This window comes from Pan troglodytes, chromosome 10 (genome assembly GCF_028858775.2).
Source record: "Pan troglodytes isolate AG18354 chromosome 10, NHGRI_mPanTro3-v2.0_pri, whole genome shotgun sequence".
In the NCBI taxonomy this organism is placed as follows: Eukaryota; Metazoa; Chordata; class Mammalia; order Primates; family Hominidae; genus Pan; species Pan troglodytes.
This window is the reverse complement of record NC_072408.2, coordinates 41,380,505-41,399,533: the sequence shown is the minus strand read 5'-3', so window position 1 is coordinate 41,399,533 and position 19,029 is coordinate 41,380,505. Positions and strand designations below refer to the sequence as shown.

Genomic DNA, 19,029 nt, shown 5'->3' with positions numbered 1-19,029 from the left:
TCTGTCATCTTCAAACCATGCTAGAGAATCTTTTTTGGAAATGTTTGTCAGTATTATTCATCCAAGTCCCTATCTATACCAGATCCCAAATGCCTCCCCACCATGCTAGACGCTTTTAAAACCAAACCTAACCTGATAAAAACCAAACAAGCTGGGTGCAGTGGCTCATGCCTGTAATCCCAGCACTTTGGGAGGCCAAGGCAGGCGGATCACCTGAGGTCGGGAGTTCGAGACCAGCCTGACCAACATGCAGAAACCCCACCTCTATTAAAAATACAAAATTAGCTGGGCATGGTGTCACATGCCTGTAATCCCAGCTACTCAGGAGGCTGAGGCAGGAGAACCACTTGAACCTGGGAGGCAGAGGTTGCAGTGGGCCAAGGTTGCACCATTGCACTCCAGCCTTAGGACCAAGAGTGAAACTCCATCTCAAAAACAAAAAAACAAAAACAAAACTCAAAAATAATCCAAACAAACAAAAAACTGGTCTGGGGAGATTATAAAGTCTCCTTATAAGAATCCACAAGATGCTAGGATAGCCAGAGCTTTGGGTGTTTCAGAAATCTAAGTCGTTACACACATATCCCAGGGCAGTCAGCAGGGCCTTTACACATTTAAACTCCGAAGCTTAATCAAATTTCACACACAGGTGGAAAGCCCATCTCTTCTCCACAGGTATACTTCCTCCCCTCCATTCCAATCTTAATTCCTACATAATCCACACTTAGATTGACCGCTAGTACAATTTCTAGCTGGAATGTGGGGAGATGAATAAAACTACCCTAGGTTGGAAATAGGCAGTAAGATGTCCTAAAGACTATAAATAAGAATGGAGTATTTTGCTTTATAAATGTTATCAGTATCTTAGAGAATGGATAAACAGATGCACTGATCAGAAAAAGTCCATTGCTACAAACACTAAAAGGAATTTGGTCCATGTGTGTCAGAGAACACAAATACACAGTTACCTTTTCTAACCCAAGTTTCCTGTCTATTTCAGTTAGATCCTTTAAGAAAACTTTAAATCATTATGGTTCATTAATGTGGAATTGGACATGATCTCTGATCTTGGGGCTGCAGGTACCTGACCAAACTATTAAGCAATCTGTATCAAAGGTTTATTTGGAAGCTTCTGAGTATGAGGGTTCTTGCATTAAATGAGGATTCAAGGGGGGAGGAAAAAAGTGTGCTTGTCAGTTTGGAAAGTCACAGAGAGTTTACCATTCTATAATTAGATTAGGAGGAAAATGAGAACCCACTGGTAGAAGGAAGAAGCAAGAGTCTTCTAGGGTCTGGCATCTGCAAGTAAATGGAGAAAAAAAAGTTCTTAGTTTTTTTCAATGAAAAAAGCACCAACTACATCTGACAATGGGCCACACAACTATAACCCAATTAAATTATCTTGTTCTGCTGGAGGAATCTGCTGTTGTTGATGGCAGAACACCAAGTACCTTCTGATCTTTAACTCTTTACTACCATTGAGCACAGAGAAACTTGTTAATTGAATTAAAAACATTCTATACAGAAATCAATGTGCACTTCTGTGTCAAGAGTTTTACAAGTGAGGAGAATATCAGGAAATTGATTCATTCATACAATTCTGGATTAACTCCAATTATCTTGATCTTTTTCTCACATACTGTATTTACTCATTAGTTCAAAAATAGTTTTTAAGCTTTTACAATGTAAATTAGGGGACAAGAATTGGTATGATACTACCTGCTTCTGAGGTACTTATCTAGTAAAAAGTGGAGTTGTTGATAAAAACATAAATAGGATAAAACATATTAAATGCTAAGTGAACAAACCCTTGTCATGTATGTATATTCAAAAACATTTCACTCACACTTAAGTTCCTTAAGGGCATAGTCATATCTTTTATTTCTTTTGTATCCTTCCAAAGAAACTAGAGAATTCTGCAACAACAGGCATTGAAAATAATACTTAATGGCCAGGTGTGGTGGCTCCTGCCTGTAATCCTAGCTATTTGGAGGCCAAGGCGGGTGGAACACCTGAGGTCAGGAGTTCGAGACTGGCCTGGCCAACATGGTGAAACACCATCTCTACTAAAAATACAAAAATTAGCCGGGCGTGGTGGCACACACCTGTAATCCCAGCTATTTGGGAGGCTGAGGTAGGAGAATCGCTTGAACCCGGGAGGTGGAGGTTGCAGTGAGCCACTGCACTCCAGCCTGTGTGACAGGAGCCAGACTCCATCTCAAAAACAAAAAACAAACAAACAAACAAAAACCCAAAACTTCATTTTTATTAAGAGGATAATGTCTGTGGCTGCTTAAGGATTCTTATCTAATCTAATTATTTTTCTGATTCCTCAGGAGTTACACAGAAAAATAAATTTTTAGTGTGTAAGGAGTTTAACCATAAAGAGTTAAGTCCCAAAGGAGAGAAGGGTCTGGTCTTAAGTTATAGACACAGAAATTTCTCCTAGATTTTCATCTTAGAGTAGCCATTTTTACTAGACAGCTATTCATATTGTTTGATCGCCAGACACCTTGGATAGCATATCAGAGAGGAATTCAAAATTCACCATTTATCCAGGTCTGTTCAATGTATGCTTCTCTTCCAACCCCTTTTTTTAGAGACAGGTCTCACTATGTTGCCTAGGCTGGTCTTAAACTCCTGGACTCAAGCAATCCCCCTGTCTTGGTCTCCCAAAGTGTTGGGATTACAGGTGTGAGCCACTGTGCCCAGCCCTCCCTGCTTTTGTTTAAGACACAAGGTCTCACTATGTTGCTAAGGCTAGAGTACAGTGGCTATTCACAGGCACAGTCATGGTACACTATATCCTTGATCTCCTGGGCTCAAGTGATCCTCCTGTCTCAGCCTCTCAAGTAGCTGGGATGATAGGTGCATACCACCATACTCAATGTATGCTTTCCTGATGTACCCCAGTGCTGGTGTATCTCTTTTCCTTCTGGGACCAAATCCCATTTTCTGGCTTTCAAATGTATTTAACAATTTGACGTCAGAATCTACTAGGAAAAATGGCTGGTACCTAGAAGCAACTGATAAGTATTATTGTCTATAGCTAAGGGATGTTAACTTTTAGCATCTCTTTTCTGCTTCTTACCAGAAGAAACATCAGTTTTACTACAAAATGAAACTAACTCACAGATTTATCTGTTTCACTGTTCAGAGAGAGTGAACAGACTGGAATGCAAGAGGCCAATTATTCATTAATTCAATAAATATTCACTGAGGGCCTACTAACTGCAAAATAGTTGGGATATAATCCCATTCTCAGCCTTTATAACATTCCCTTTGCCAGAAGCAATGTGTCTGGGCAACCTCAGCCAAGACGACATTTGAAGGATCAAACTTGGCTCTGCCACAGGCACATAGGGTAACCTAAAGGAAAGGCTTCATGTGTGAAAAGTGAGAGAGATTTTGGTCTCTTCACATAGATTTTGTGAGGTTCTGCTAAATCAAATACTCAGATAAGATCGACAGTGTAAAACTCTTAGAAACCCAAAACTTTTATTTTTTAAATTTTATTTTATTTTATTTTTGAGACATAATCTTACTCTGTGGCCCAGACTGAAGTGCAGTGGCATGATCTCGGCTCACTGCAACCTCTGCCTCCCAGTTCAGGCGATTCTCCTGCCTCAGCCTCCTGAGTTGCTGGGATTACAGGTGTGCACCACCACGCCCAGCTAATTTTTGAATTTTTAGTAGAGACAGGGTTTCACCATGTTGGCCAGGCTGGTCTCAAACTCCTGACCTCAAATGGTCTGCCTGCCTTGGTCTCCCCGTGCTGGGATTACAGGTGTGAGCCACTGCACCCGGCCAGAAACCCAAAACTTTTAAGTGCTCATTAAAAAAGTATGAATTTTTTGATGAGTATTAAACTGTACTGCACAGGGAATGAATTGCAGAGCAGTGAAGCACAGCTCAATGATTAATCTCAGTCCATTAAAAGAGGCATGATAGATCTAGAATGCAACTTTGATAAAAAAAAAAAAAGGCAATGTGTACTAATGTTAGAGAAAACAAATTGGCATGTTAACAGAATTCTAATTTAACCAGTAAATGCCTATTCATTAGAGTGTAAAGCCATAACAGAGGCTATATACTTAAAAAACACATGCACACACAAAGCTTTAATTTGGTACCATAATCTGAAAGAAAATTGGACCCAAATTGCTTTATGTCCAGTTAAATCTTGCTACCATCTGAAGAGACAGTGAAATAAAACTGAAACACTTACTTGATGAGATAGGTATTCAGTTACTGTGCATTTCCATCTACAAGTAGAAATATTTCAAAATAAATACACCATGTTAATTGAAATTCACTCCATCCCCTATTCTTACTAAACACAAATGACTTATTCCTGTGTAAACTGAATTATAATATAAAAGTAGAAGAATTTAATATTAGTAATCAGATTTCATTCAAGAGCATGGGAAAAGAAAATAGACCTTTACCTACCAAGCCTTTTGACATATAATTTGGTGACTTCATTTTTTGGGAAATGCAAGTATCCAGGGAGAAACGTTTTAAAGTGAATCCTCTAGCCACCTAAAAATTAGCTCAAACAGTAGCACAGACTGAAATCAAGAGAATCTGAATCTAGGGGCAACATTGGAAAAGAAAGTTTGTATTAAGTAAAAATGACAGTATCTTGGGTGTTCTCTATGTGGAAATTTCATTATGACGGTAATATGAAACAAATTTAGTACTTGTTTACCCAGCATGACCTCTAAAGTCTGGGGAGGACATCTGAATACCATTCTTTATGCTGGTTCTTATGACTTATGACTTTCATTTTCTCTCTACTCATTTCCTTTTAGGCCCTCACAATCCAATTTCTGATCTCAATTCCCTACTGATATTATGCCTTGAAAGAAATCAGGGATCACTTCCTCCTAGCCCAAATCATTAACCTTTTTATTGGCTCCCAAATTTTCTCATGGTATTTGACGTCAGTGGTCACCCCATTTTGAAAATATTCTTTTGGCTTCTGTGATCTTATACTTTCCTGTTCATAATTTCTTGCTCCTAACCATGGTCAATAGGGTGAACTGAGTAAGGTGCTTAGGGCATAACATTTAAGGAGGCACTCACTTTAAGGGTCATGGAAATGCAAGGTGTTCAGACTGAACACATCTGAATAATCAAGATCAACTGTATTTAGCACAATGAAAAGAGTAAAACTATTTTGTCTCTATTTCACTTACTGTTTTTCCATGGCAGAACATACGGCAGAGATTTGGGAACTCGCATGCCTGAAGCCAGGTTATTCTTATGTTCTGTAACTATGTTGCTTGCAGGGCTGCAAAAAGATGAATTTGGCTATGTCGGCAGATCAGTATCATTCAAGCAGGCACACGTAAGATAATCAAAATGTGTTTTTTGTAATTTGGGGAAAAACAACAACCTACATTCATCTGAAATGTAAACACATTTCCATCAAAACATTCCGGCAATTAGAATGATTACCACTTACTTCTCTGGAAAGCTCCCTGTTCTGTATAGACATTAAGATGGGTCTAACCATTTTCATTTTCTAGAAATTGAGATAAACAGCAATGCCATCTACTGTTCAGCTGTATGACAGGCTCATCAACTCACTCAATAAACATAAGAGATAAAATAAAGTGCTAAGGCAACCAAACCAAAAGCAGCAAATCTTCAACTGAGGTAAAATTAAAAGTTGTAGCCAATGGAATTCATTTTAAGTTTTTCTATCTTAGTGCACATAAAATAGTATACACTTAAAATTATTTACTGATCTCAGTAGTTAAAAAGTAAAAATTTGACAAGCATTCTGTTTGGGGAAAAAAGTGAAGTCTAGCATCTTATTCCTTCATTTCCTAAACCAGAAATATTCTCATTTGGGTTTGAAACTTGATCTTCCAAGGTTTGAGTATTGGTGTTAATGAGAAATAGTTTCATTCATTTTTATTTTATTTTGGACAAGGACTCTTTCTGTCACCCAGGCTGGAGTGCAGTGGCATGATCATGGCTCACTGCAGCCTCGACCTCCTGGGCTTAAATGATCCTCTGGTCTCAACTTCCCAAGTAGCTGAGACTATAGGCATCCACCACCATGCCCAGCTTATTTTCTTTTTTAAACTTTTTTGTAGAGACAGGATCTTACTGTGTTGCTCATGTTGATCTTGAACTCCTGGCCTCAGCGATCCTCCCACCTTGGCCTCCAGGTATGAGCTACTCTGTGCCTGGCCAGAAGTCATCTAGTTTTCAATTAGAGCTGGGCATGAGCAACACTTTGGGAGGCAGAGGGGGGAGGATCACTTGAAGCCAGAAGTTTGAGACCAGCCTGGGCAAAAATAAAGAATTAGCTAGGTGTGGTGGTGGATCCCTATAGTTCTTGCTATTTGAGAGGCCCAGGGGGATCGCTTGAGCCCAGGAGGCAGAGCCTGCAGTGAGCCATGATCATGCCATTACACTCTAGCCTGGTCGACAGAGTCCCTGTCTCTAAAAAAATAAATCAGATACAAAATCAGTGGGAAGAAGAGATGCATATTCTTTCCTAATAGGTACTCTGGATTTTCCAATCTCAAATAAAGAATTTTTAAGACTGCTTTTTCCTATACACTAGTTACCTAAAGTAAAAATGATCCAAGTGGTATAGTGGGAGAATTTTTTCAAAGCATTAAAATAATGTAAACCTAGCAAAAAACATAACTAAGACACATGAAAGTCTGGGGCTACTGTTTCCCTTGCTAAACGATAATGTATTTTTGTATCCCTTATGATTGGCACAAAGCACATGACCTTTTTGAATCAAGGAATAAATATGAAAAAATGCCAAAACAATATCTAGACTAAACCACCATCAAGGAACATCGTTAAAGAAAGTGGTCAATTCATGCTCCGGTGGCTTCTCTTGGTAACAGAACACGCTGATTTTGGGAGGCAATGCTGGGATAAGACTATTTCATTTACCTGTTGTTGTCAGAGTAGTGAGTTGTGCCCCAGACAAATGGGGTGCTGGTCTGCTCCCACAAATCTGTTAAAGGAAGTAAACATAGTTTGTGGTACTACTAGATAAGACACCAGCAGTTCATGTTGGTTGAATTTATAAGATGGGAAATAATACACCTAAGTTTTGCAGAAGCAAGTAAAAATTGATCAAGTGTCCTGCCTAAGTGACACAGTAGCAAGAATTTAATTGAAGAATATAAACACAAGCAACATAAATAATAATAAATGTGCCTACTAACAATCAAACACAGATGGTACAACACAATTTATGGAAAAAAACAGATGTAAAGAAGTGCTTTTTCCAATCAAGAGGGATTGGCTGTTCCACGTGTCTGCACAGCGATACAAATGTGCTCGTTTTGGGGCCCAATAAAAATAATAAGGCATTCTGAACAACATGGTATGTTCATAAAAAAGGAAAATCTTCCTTCTGTCTTAAGCAAATGACTTGAGATTTAGACATTGTGAAGAAAAAGATGTAGAGGCAGCTCACCTTTATCCCAGTCTTCATCGCAAGGAGGGCACTGCCAAGTGCTCTCAGCCAGAGTCTCTTGTCTAAGGCTCCTGGTTTGGTTGACTGCAAGACAATAAAGATTGGATATAAGAGGGGGATATTGCCAAGTTATTGTGTTCAAAGGGGCTAGTAGCTTAAAAGGTTGCAAGGGTAGCCTGTTGGGTCTTTATTTCTGTAAAATGGATAGTATAAAAGCTAAAAGAGGGATCTTATCTCTTTGCTGACAGAAGAAAGAAAAGCAGAAACAAAAATGTTTACCATATTTATGGCAATAAAAGATTTATTTTTAGATGAATTATTAGTAAAATGAACCAGGCTGTTCAGGAGAGAAAACAGTATGACATGTACAATCTGACAACCTATTGCTGCCATGATACAAATCTCAAAGGTGGAAAAGTATTGTTCTTCTGAAACACTGAAAGCCAAAAATCAAGCTGACAATCTAGCATAATACAAATCTGAAGGAGCTACCCTCCAGTACTGAAATATTTTAGATACTAAGTCTTACCAACATCTTGCTCAATACAACTTCTGTCATCACAGCTTGAGATATGATGACTAATTTCAGCTCGAGGAACCTGGTGGCGAGCATTGAAGGGACAAGTAGCCAATTTGCTTGCAACATCAGGATGATTCTGTGGAACCAAAATTAAGGGATCTGTCAGTTCTCTGGATCTACTAAAGTCAACAGGGAGTAGCTAAGCCTTATTCTACAAATGCCTCCCCTAAAATTCCTCAATAAACTTCTGGCTTAACTATAACAAGTAAACTCAGAGTAAAAAACTAAGAGGGAATTATTTATTGTTTTTATAGACAATTACTTCAAAATCATCAAAACATAAGTCTTTTTGTTATGATTGTAGAGACTGACAACACAGATATTGTTAGCTAAACAATGAATTTAGGATTGGGTATTGGAACGACATCTTTCCCCCATTTATTTCTCAGAGTCACATGATTCAGGCAGCACAGCCCGTAATGAGAGAGCTCTCTGGATGTCTTTGAAAGCTGATATTCAAGATGAATAGTAACACTAAAATACACTCTTAGTCTGCATTGCAGTAGTGTCCCTGCTATTGCAATACAATAGTGCTGGAAAATAGCTGTTGGAAGGGAGCCGCAGAAGAGGCAAACCAGTAATTTTTCAGATTAACACAGTGACGCTTACTTAACGTAATGATGCCTGAAATGAATCTCTGAACAATTTGACCTTCGTTTCAGCTATTTCACTAAGGAAAAACCCAAATGATAGAATCTACTTTGCTGACCAAGTTCCTTATTTTAAAACAAAACAAAGGGTTTAGTATCACCTATATCCTATGGCAAATATACCAGCAATTAAGAAATTTATTAGGAAAAAAAGATATGTCATAAATGAAACTCGGAAAAGTAAAAATAATATGAAGTAGGGAGAAGGCTGGAAAAATACATAGGTGTGAGAAACTTGCAGGCATCGCCGTCATTTTCATAAGTGGTATCAGGCATTCAATACAAAGGTTTTGTGGCCAAAGATTAAGAACATTAGAAGAAGGGAGTTATGATAGTGTCTTTTTTACCACTTGACTCCATTTGGGAAATGTTTGAGAGCCTAGAGGGGACAATGTTGTAGTGGTATCTGCTGATCCATACTGTCCAGGTTTAATGTTAAGGGATCCTTGCTCTCGAGATTAAAAGGAGCTGGAGAAATAACAAAGATACATGATGTTTCCAGGATTACAAGCACTTTTTAAAGGATGTTAAAGCTGAATTGTATGCAGTTTGGATTAAATACCTCAATTGTTTTCCAAGCATAAATTCTAGCAGAATTTTGGCTTCTGTATCAGAATTCTAACAACATTGTCAAAATGTCTCAATTAAGGTAGCATGAAAGTAGTTTATATCAGCTAAGTCTATACAAGAGTGACCAGAAAAAAAATCGTTATTTACTATTTTTTTAAAGATGTTTATTGTTGAAACTTGGAGATACAGTTATTTTTAGGAATAATTTTTCTTGGGCTAACTTCTAGCTGTTCAAGCTCTAAAATTTCTAAACAAAATAATCAGAAAAAGTGAGTTATAGCACTCAATCATTGTTAGGCTGATGAATACATCAAATTTAGAAGACAGGCAGGATTTCTCATTGTTAGCCAAAATTAGTCTGTTTTACCAAGGGTGAGAAGACTCTAGAGATGCTGTTTATAAAGGGTTCTTTGTCACTAGTTAATGGGAAGAAAACCAAAACAAGAAAAAATTTATCCTAAGGAATGAACAAATGCCTTTCTATAAATGTTGGTATTTAAGAGAGGTAGATTCCCAAAACAATTCTGGCAATCAATTAAAACATGATAAAATTATTTGATATTTATAAAATATGGCCTTTTAAAAGAACTCAGGAGGGTGTTAGAGGGCAAATTATGACCCTACCTTTCTGCACTTGATAAGATGATAAGGAAACCTGCAAGCCCTGATTTGATGGTTTTTGTCATAGGGGCATTGCAATAGCTTCTCAGGGTCCAGGGAGTCGGCTGAAAGACAGAAGTGTTTCAGTAGGTAAAACGATAACAGGCCCTTGTAAAACTACAGCATTCCAGGCACACTGGATTTTTTCAAGAGACTCTGTAATAATAGAACAATATAGTCTAAAGAAAACTTGGATTAAAAAAAAGGGTGACTACACATTTAAAATATTTCTGAATCTTAGTAAGTTCAGCAGAACCAGAAATCTCAGGGTGAAGTCTCAGTTTCATATTGAACTGAACATATTGTTTTTGTTGCTGGTTACTCTTATTATAAAACAAAAAGTTAAATAAAATGTCATCCTCTTTTCCTTTTCTAAAAGTGCTAATTCAGGGTTATTCCTATTCTCTAGCTAGTCTATCCAGAGCCTCCCAACCAGTATGCTGCAGTTGAAATGGATTGCTAGTGTGCTAATACACTGATTTGGGGGCCCACAGCTAGTTCAAGTCATCCCCTACCCCCCATTTCCACAGGCAAGTTGGGGGTAGTAATAGCAAGTAATAGTAATACTTGCTATTACTAGTATCTAGATGAAGATACTAGTAATAGCATCTTCATCTATTACTAGTATCCTGTGACATGAAAAAAGTTGGTAAGCACTGCCCTATATCAGTTATATGTTTTATGGAAGCTTGAAAAATATTAGTGGATAGATTTCTTTTTCATCTGTCTGCTTTAACTTACTCCTATAAGTAGTTCCCAATCTTGGTTACTCTAATTACCTCTCAAATGAAACCAATACTGTTATCAGACAGGTAGTTTTTACTTTTCATATTTTGGAACACATGTGAGAACAAAACAGAGAATTCTTTAATCTAGTGACTACTACATTAGCCAGCTAAAAAAATAGAACAATGTGCAAAAACAGAACCTCCTGAGGTTAAGACAACTGCAGACATATGGAACTGCTGTGTGAAAGAAAGCCCCTAACCTATAAAATGCTATTTAAAACAACCCTTAGGCTATACAAGATGACCAGGCTGTGCCCCAAATTTTAACAAGCCTGGTTAAGGAAGGGAAATTAAATGGTTAAGCACATTCTGGTATATTATGAAGACAAGAGGCAACCTAATAAATTGCTCTTGCCACCCCTGAAGGCAATGATAAAAGTGAAATAAGATAAACAATTCACATTTGATAAGAAGCTTATAAACCAGGAGACTGCTAGGAAAATCAGAAGCCAGTGGGGAATTGAAACAGACAGTTTCACTGGGAGAGTGGTAAACATGGAATAAATTGCCAACCATGATCGTGATGCAAATGAGCCAGAAAGGTGACTTGAAGGACAGAATGAATAGGAAGGAAAAGTCTTAAAGGACAGGCAGGCTTATTATGCTAACCAGGCTCTTCTTGACCAGCAATGTTTCATATTTCTGAAGCTTCAGGACAACCAGGGAGAATTTACAGATGAAATTCTTGTTAGTTTCCCCTCATTTAATCCATTCCCATCACTAGCAAATGTTAGGCCATGTCAGCAGCTGATAGACTGGATGGTACCTTATGATTCATATCTATTATACTGCCCATATAGTAGCATATGTCAGAGTTGATAATGAGAGCTTCTCATTGTAATGCTTTACTTCCTGGTCTCCAGCACTTTAGGTCAACTTTAACCTGGCTTTCTAGATTAAAAAAATTTTTTTGATTTAAAAATCTTTTTTTTTTTTTTTTTTTTTTAGACAGAGTCTTATTCTGTTGCCCAGGCTGGAGTGAAGTGGCGCGATCTCGGCCCACTGCAACCTTCACCTCCCGAGTTCGAGCGATTCTTGTGCCTCAGCCCCCGGAGTAGCTGGGACAAAAATCTTTAACTGTGATTAAAAACACATATAAAATTTACCATGTTAATGAATTTTAAGTATACAGTTCAGTAGTGTTAAGCATTAATATATTCCTATTGTTGTGCAACTAGTCTCCAAAAGTTTTTTGTTTTACTAAACTGAAACTCTATACCCATTAACCATCAGCTCTCCATTCCCCACTGCCCCCAGCTCCTGGCAACCACCATTGCTTTTTGTTTTGGTGAGTCTGACTAGATACATCATATATGTGAAATCATAGTCTTTTGCTTTTTGTGACTAGCCTATTTCACTTAGCCTAAGGTCCTCAAGGTTTATCCATGTTATAACATGTGACAGAATTTCCTGTGTGTTTTTTTTGTTTTTTTTTGTTTTTTTGAGATGGAGTCTCACTGTTACCCAGGCTGGAGTGCAGTTGCACGATCTTGGCTCACTGCAACCTCCACCGCCTGGGTTCATGTGGTTCTCCTGCCTCAGCCTCTTGAGTAGCTGGGATTACAGGCATCCACCACCAAGCTCAGCTAATTTTTGTATTTTTAGTAGAGACGGGGTTTCATCATGTTGGTCAGGTTGGTCTTGAACTCCTGACCTCAGGTGATCCACCTGCCTCGGCCTCCCCAAGTGCTGGGATTACAGGTGTGAGCCACCACATTCGGCCATTTCCTTTATCTTCTATCTTGCAATTTGCTTTTTTTTCTTTTCACTTAATGTATCTTGGAGTTCCTTCCAAGTCACTACATATAAGAAATATTTCACTGCTGCATATGGATGTATCAAATTTTTGATTTTCTTATTAATGGACATTTACATTGTTTCCAGATTTGTTTTTTTATTGAGATGGAGTTTCATTCTTGTTGCTCAGGCTGGAGTGCAATGGCGAATCTCGGCTCACTGCAACCTCTGCCTCCCGGGTTCAAGTGATTCTCCTGCCTCAGCCTCCCAAATAGCTGGGATTACAGGCACCCGCCACCATGCCTGGCTAATTTTTTTGTATTTTTAGTAGAGACTGGCCAGGCTGGTCTCAAACTCCTGACCTCAGGTGATCCACCTGCCTCAGCCTCCCAAAGTGCTATGATTACAGGTGTGAGCCACCGCACCTGGCCCAGTTTTTACTATTATATACAATGCTGTGACTAACAATCTAGTTTATTCTTCTTTTTGCATGTATGAGTATTTCTTTTCTTTTTTGAGACAGGGTCTTGCTCTGTTGCCCAGGCTGGACAGTGCAGTGGTGCGATCTTGGCTCATTGCAACCTCTGCTTCCTGGGTACAAGTGATTCTTGTGCCTCCACCCCCCAAGTAGCTGGGATTACAGGCATACCTGTTTAATTTTTTGTATTTTTAGTAGAGGCAGGGTTTTGCCATGTTGGTCAGGCTGGTCTCAAACTCCTAGCCTCCTGTGATCTGCCCACCTCAGCCTCCCAAAGTGGTGGGATTACAGGCATGAGCCACCGTGCCCGGCCAATGTATGAGTATTTCTCTTGGATAAACACCTAAGAGTATTGCATTGAAGTGTCTGTGCATTAAAAGTTGTAATAAATACTATCAAACTGCTCTACAAATTTTTGTCTGGCTTCCTGGGAATATAATTTACTTTCGAAAACAAAGTAGGTCTATTTGACAAGCTTCCTCTAAAAGCACAGACTCAGCTGTTACTCAGATTTGGGTAGGGACCAGAACCCATGGTGAGAAATGGAGAAAACTTCATGGAAATAAGGAACTAGGCCTGACAAAAGTATCATCAGCTAAGAGGTACAGTCCAAAGAGAGAAGACAGAGATGTTCAGGAATCTGTAAGATTAAGCTGGAAATCCAGGTCAATTTGGGAAACCATAGTCTAAGGCAGTGTTTCTCAAACTTTAACTTACTCTCCAGGTGTTACATCACTTAGGGATTGTGTTAAAGTGCTGATTCTGATTCAGTAGGTCTGGGATGAGCGCTGAGATTGTCCATTTCCAACACACTCCCAAGTGATATTTAAGAAAAAAAATGTGGCTGAAAAAAGTAACGAAGAAGTAAGAGACAGAAAGGGGAGATGTTGTTTTCTAATTTAATAGAGAGTAGTATGCTTCCAAGAATAAGTGTATATATACCATACAGGGACTTCACATTCTTCTTCTTTTTTCTTTTAATTTTTTTGAGACGGAGTCTCGGTCTGTCGCCAGGCTGGAGTGCAGTGGCATGATCTTGGTTCACTGCAACCTCCACCTCCTGGGTCCAAGCAATTCTCCTGCCTCAGCCTCCCGAGTAGCTGGGACTACAGGTGAGTGCCACCAGGCCCAGCTAATTTTTGTATTTTTAGTAGAGACGGGGTTTCACTATGTTGGGCAGGATGGTCTTGATCTTTTCACCTTGTGATCCACCTGCCTTGGCCTCCCAAAGTGTTGGGATTACGGGCATGAACCACCGCGCCCAGCCTTCTTTTTTCTTTTTAAGAGACAGGGTCAGCCAGGCGTAGTGGCTTATGCTTGTAATCCCAGCACTTTGAGAGGCCGAGGTTGGTGGATCACTTGAGGCCAGGAGTTCGAGACCAGCCTGGCCAACATGGCGAAACCCCATCTCTACTAAAAATATAAAAATTAGCCAGGCGTTGTGGCATGCACCTGTAGTACCAGCTACTCAGGAAGCTGAGGCAGGAGAATCGCTTGAACCCAGGAGGCAGAGGTTGCAGTGAGCTGAGATCATACCACTGCACTCCATCCTGGGTGACAGAGCGAGACTCCTTCTCAAAAAAAAAAAAAAAGACAGGGTCTTGCTCTGTCACCCAGCCTGGGGTGCAGTGGTGTGATCATAGCTCACTGTAACCTCCAACTCCTAGGCTCAAGTGATCCTCCTGCCTCAGCTGCCTGAGTAGCTGGGATTACACGCATGAGCCCCCACACCTGGCTCAGGAATTTCACATCTTAAGTAAAAACACTTTAAGAAGGCTAGGTGTGGTGGCTCACACCTGTAATCCCAGCACTTTGGGAGGCCAAGGCAGGTGGATCACAAGGTCAGGAGTTCAAGACCAGCCTGGCCAACACGGTGAAACCCGGCCGGTCTCTACTAAAAATACAAAAATTAGCTGGGCATGGTGGCACACGCCTATAACCCCAGCTACTCAGGAGGCTGAGGCAGAAGAATTGCTTGAACCCGGGAGGTGGAAGTTGCAATGAGCCGAGATTGTGCCACTGCACTCCAGCCTCGGTGACAGAGCAAGACTCTGTCTCAAAAAAAAGAAAACAAAAACTTTAAGAAAAATTAAGGGGCAGGGGATCCCTTTTCTCAAGTGTGGTCCTCAGATCAGCATCACCCTGGTAACTTGTTAGAAATGCAAATTCTCAGATACCAGACCTTTTGAATCAGAAAATCTGCAGGTGGGACCCAGCAATCTGGTTCAACAAGCTTTCCAGGTGATTCTGCTGCATGTTAACAAGTTTGAGAACTACTGTGTTCTAGATATTTAATAAAGATTATTTCTATGTAGTTTCTGTATATTGGAGATATAGCTCTCCACTGGACTCTTCCTAGAGGGTAGAATGGGACTGAAATATCCTTTAGTTGGAACTTTTAATTATAATGAGATTCTGAACAAGACAGCAAAGTAGGAAGAAAAAGTAGGTACTGTTGACAAGTTTTATCCACGGGCATAAACTCAGATATTCCTCAAATTTAGTCAGAGCCTAGAACAGAGCCTGTGGTGTCATGTAGGGTACTAGGTATAAACAATATAGAAGACTCTGGTTCTGACTCTGTCCCTAACTATGTAAACTTGGGCAAATTAATTAATCTAGGTTCTGTTGTCTCTGTTGTAATAGATGATTTTTCAAGTCCCTTTTGGTTCTACACTTGTATGATTCTAGGTGCTGGCTCTGCTTTGATTTCTTGGGCCATCTAAGGTTCCTGGATCACTTGAGAAATAAGAATCCTTCCCAGATTTCTTATCCTAAAAACTAATGTACATCAACATTATTATATATTACTCCTCAAAATAGAAAGTAGAAGTTACTATCTCCGTGTCATACATACAAGAAGGTGAAGTCCTGCCTCATTTAATAGTTTAACAAAGGTGTCCTAACTGTGGCCTTTTCAAAGCTTTATGACTTCTCATACCTCTTTTCTTAATTTTCAAGTATCTTATTTCAAATTTGGGCAATACCATAAAGACTTTTCCTCCTTAGCAGTTGAGAAGTCCGACTTCTTCCCAGCACACTAAAAGTCTTGTCAGATATAAAACTATATGTAAATGATTTAACTTATTTTCTAAAAGCAACAAGGAGTACATACTGTAAGTTTCTTCCATGTTGGAAATGAAGAAGCTGAATCCAAGTGCTGGAAAAAACAAAAGTGTGATTCAGGAAATCAGAAATAAAATGTACCAAAAGGTAACCCTAAGAAGTGGAGTCACTTCTGGATTTGAAACTACCCAAGTTCAATATAAGAAACCTTTACTCTCCCCACTCCCCCCAATATTTTCTTCTCTTTAAAGCATTCTTCTTGGAATCATTTTAACATCATGGCCTAATTCACGTTCTTGGAATAAATTCTAGGGCCTACCAAATAGTTAAGAAAAACCAAATATGACTCCTATAGTTCAAATTTAAGCTGTATTTGGGTGATAAGATGTCTACCTTAAGTGCTATTACTTAAGTGCCTGTCACTGTTTAGCATCTATTAGGGTTTGACACTATTAATATAATAGTGATTATAATATAAATATCAATATAATATTTAACATTAGAGGGGGCAAGTCAAGACCACAAGAATACTGTCATTTAAACTTATGCATGAGGGCCGGGCGTGGTCGCTCACACCTGTAATCCTAGCACTCTGGGAGGCTGAGGCAGGAGGATCACTTGAAGCCAGGAGTTTGAGACTAGCCTGGCAACAAAGCAAGACTACGTCTCTACAAAAAACAAAACAACCCCCCCCAAAAATAAACAAACAAACAAACAAAAAAACAAACTTAGCCAGGCATGGGGGCTCATGCCTGTAGTCCCAGCTACTCAGGAGGCAAAGGCAGGCAGATCACTTAAGTCCAGGAGCTATGAGGTTCGTGCCATTGCACTTGGCCTGGACAATGGAGTGAGATCCTGTCTTTAAAAAAACAAAAAACCCCTTATACATAAACACAGAAATAATGTTCTATTATAAAGCTTTCCTCCTGGGTTCTTAAAAATACAGATAGGCAGGTTACCAGTCTTGTTCCTCTCTAGGACCTGGAAATGCTGGAAGTCTTTGACAGACAGTATACACTTAACCCTTCCAATATGCTTGGAAACACTAGTTCACCATTTTCATGACTTTTCTTAAACATGATCAGGAAGGGCCACACTAACATTGTCCCTTTTTCTAGTGAGGTTTCACCTCCTCTCATCCCAATCTTCAGTGCTAAAGTGGCAATACTCTAAGCTTCTCCAATTAATACTCATTCCCTCTATGCACTGAGGGAAAACCTCTCAATGTTAGGACTCAAGATCTGTCCATATTATGGATAACAGAGTCACAAGAGAACAAATCTGTAACAGGAATGTGAAACATTAAAAGAGAAATGGTTTCATAGTTTGAATCCTTTTCTATTAGAAATCTCTTCTATTGAGCACTGAGACTAAATACATTTATTATTGTGGGAAAAACCTGAATTTATATAAAACCATCCCCATACGAAACTTCTGAAAATTGTCTGTCTCTAGAGCATGCTCTCCTTTGGCCCCTCACACAATTCTACACTCCTCACCACCCCTCCCCCCATTCTGTGACATAAGCAGCGTTAGAACCTATGATAGGAAATACAAGTGATCAGCTAGAACTCTAGTTTTTTTGCTACTGAGCCCATTTGTTAATGACAATCATTAGTGAATTTGTCTTAAAAATATTTTTCATATTTATGTTTGGATCAAGAAATCCCCACCGTCTTTTTGTATATATTTCACTTATACATAGTTACTTCATACTTTTTCATTAAAAATAAGAGTTTTGGAAGGAAGAACCAAGTATGTTTCTTGATTTTAAGTGATGAGCACCAGATTCAGCAGCTTGTAGGAAGCCAACCTATTCTTCCCGGACAAAAGGACGAATTACAGTACACTAGGGGCACTGGAATTCACAGTACCATCACTTAGCCGTGTCTGTTTTAAGTATCTTCCGCATCAAACTGTTAACGGGATTCTTTACCTTTTCCCTACTACTAGATCACGGTGAAATAGACAAGCTACGCCGGAAGCAATCAAGTTTAGGGGATGGATGTAGTCGGCGGCTACTGGTTAAACGCTTAACAGAATTCCGGCCTTAGTAAAAGAATCATTTTTCTTCCTTTAAACAACAACAACAACAACAAAATCACAGGAGACTTAATCAATGAGACTAAATAAGATAAAGTGGGGGAGGTGGTTAACTTAAAAAAAAAACATAGAAAAGGCGCCAAGGAGGCCCTCGAGTGGGCAATGCAGCGAAACCGGTTGGTAGCCAAAATAGCTGCATTGAGAGCCCACAGGGCTGAAGGCTACCAGCAGAAAAGCGAAAAGAGGATATTAGAAGGTGAAGGTATCCCGGTACGCAAAATAGGAATTGCTTAGAGGCTCCCCGGGATGCCTTTCCTTACCTCGGTGGACACACACCTTCCTCACGGTCACCTTCCTCCCACGCAAGCCCCCGCAACGGCCACTTCCGGCGCCTACCGTTGGGAGGTGGGGCGAGGGGCCGGCACTTCCTGTGACTGGGAGTCTCGGCTCTGGCTGAGTGTGGGGCAGGGTGGATCAGCTGTGGAGTTCACCTGTGAGCCCCTAGGGTCAGCTCCCTGATGACCCTTTCCCACGAGGATCTCCTCCTTGGGCACCCCATCTTTGGGCCCATCCTCCCCTGGCCCCCAGAACAACAGTGGCCTTGAGAGGGTAGAACTCGCATTTCTTTCCCCGGGTTTTGTGGCGGCCATCTTAGAAAAGGCAGATGAGCACTTAGAAATGGGCACCTGCGATTACCTCAGGAGTTCAAGACCAGCCTGGCCAACATGGTGAAACCTCGTCTCTACTAAAAATACAAAAATTAGCTGGGTGTGGTGGCGGGCGCCTGTAATCCCAGCTACTTGGGAGGCTGAGGCAGGAGAATTGCTTGAACCCGGGAGGCGGAGGCTGCAGTGAGCCGAGATTGCACCACTGCACTCCAGCCTGGGCCGCAGAGTGAGACTCCGTCTCAGGAAAAAAAAAAAAAAAAAAAAAAAAAGGGCGCCTGAGGGAATGGGACTGATGGAACTGGTTAGAGGTGGGGAGCTGCCTAG

The 19,029-nt window shown here is 40.0% G+C and overlaps 1 protein-coding gene across 8 annotated transcripts; it reads right to left on the bottom strand.

Moving 5' to 3' along the window:
- Nucleotides 1–1,101: 1,101 nt before the first annotated feature.
- Nucleotides 1,102–18,482, bottom strand: GTSF1 (gametocyte specific factor 1). Of its 8 annotated transcripts, none has more exons than XR_001707957.3 (10): nucleotides 18,358–18,457; nucleotides 16,044–16,088; nucleotides 9,890–9,990; nucleotides 7,995–8,121; nucleotides 7,466–7,549; nucleotides 6,934–6,997; nucleotides 5,202–5,296; nucleotides 4,453–4,593; nucleotides 4,229–4,265; nucleotides 1,102–1,299 (listed from the first exon to the last, which is right to left on the bottom strand). XR_001707957.3 is itself a non-coding variant. In XM_509113.8 (9 exons), the coding sequence occupies exons 2-8, from the start codon at nucleotides 16,057–16,059 to the stop codon at nucleotides 4,249–4,251; spliced, it is 504 nt and encodes a 167-aa protein (XP_509113.2). In that variant the 5' UTR covers nucleotides 16,060–16,088; nucleotides 18,358–18,482; the 3' UTR covers nucleotides 1,102–1,299; nucleotides 4,229–4,248. The 8 variants fall into 8 exon arrangements, 5 of the variants coding, with proteins under 5 accessions (XP_509113.2, XP_054520183.1, XP_054520182.1 ...); XR_001707958.3 differs by having other exon boundaries at nucleotides 18,374–18,421; XR_001707959.4 differs by lacking the exon at nucleotides 18,358–18,457 and adding an exon at nucleotides 16,954–17,482.
- Between the last annotated feature and the right edge of the window lie 547 nt (nucleotides 18,483–19,029).

Bases quoted from the DNA above. Each gene is read 5' to 3' on its own strand.
- GTSF1 (XM_063785555.1), bottom strand. The intron at 7,550-7,994 runs GTAAGACTTAGT...ATTGTCTTGCAG, and splicing joins TTGTATTGAGCAAGATGTTG to TCAACCAAACCAGGAGCCTT. The intron at 4,594-5,201 runs GTAAGTGAAATA...TGTTGCCCCTAG, and splicing joins TGTTCTGCCATGGAAAAACA to ATTCAGATTCTCTTGATTTC.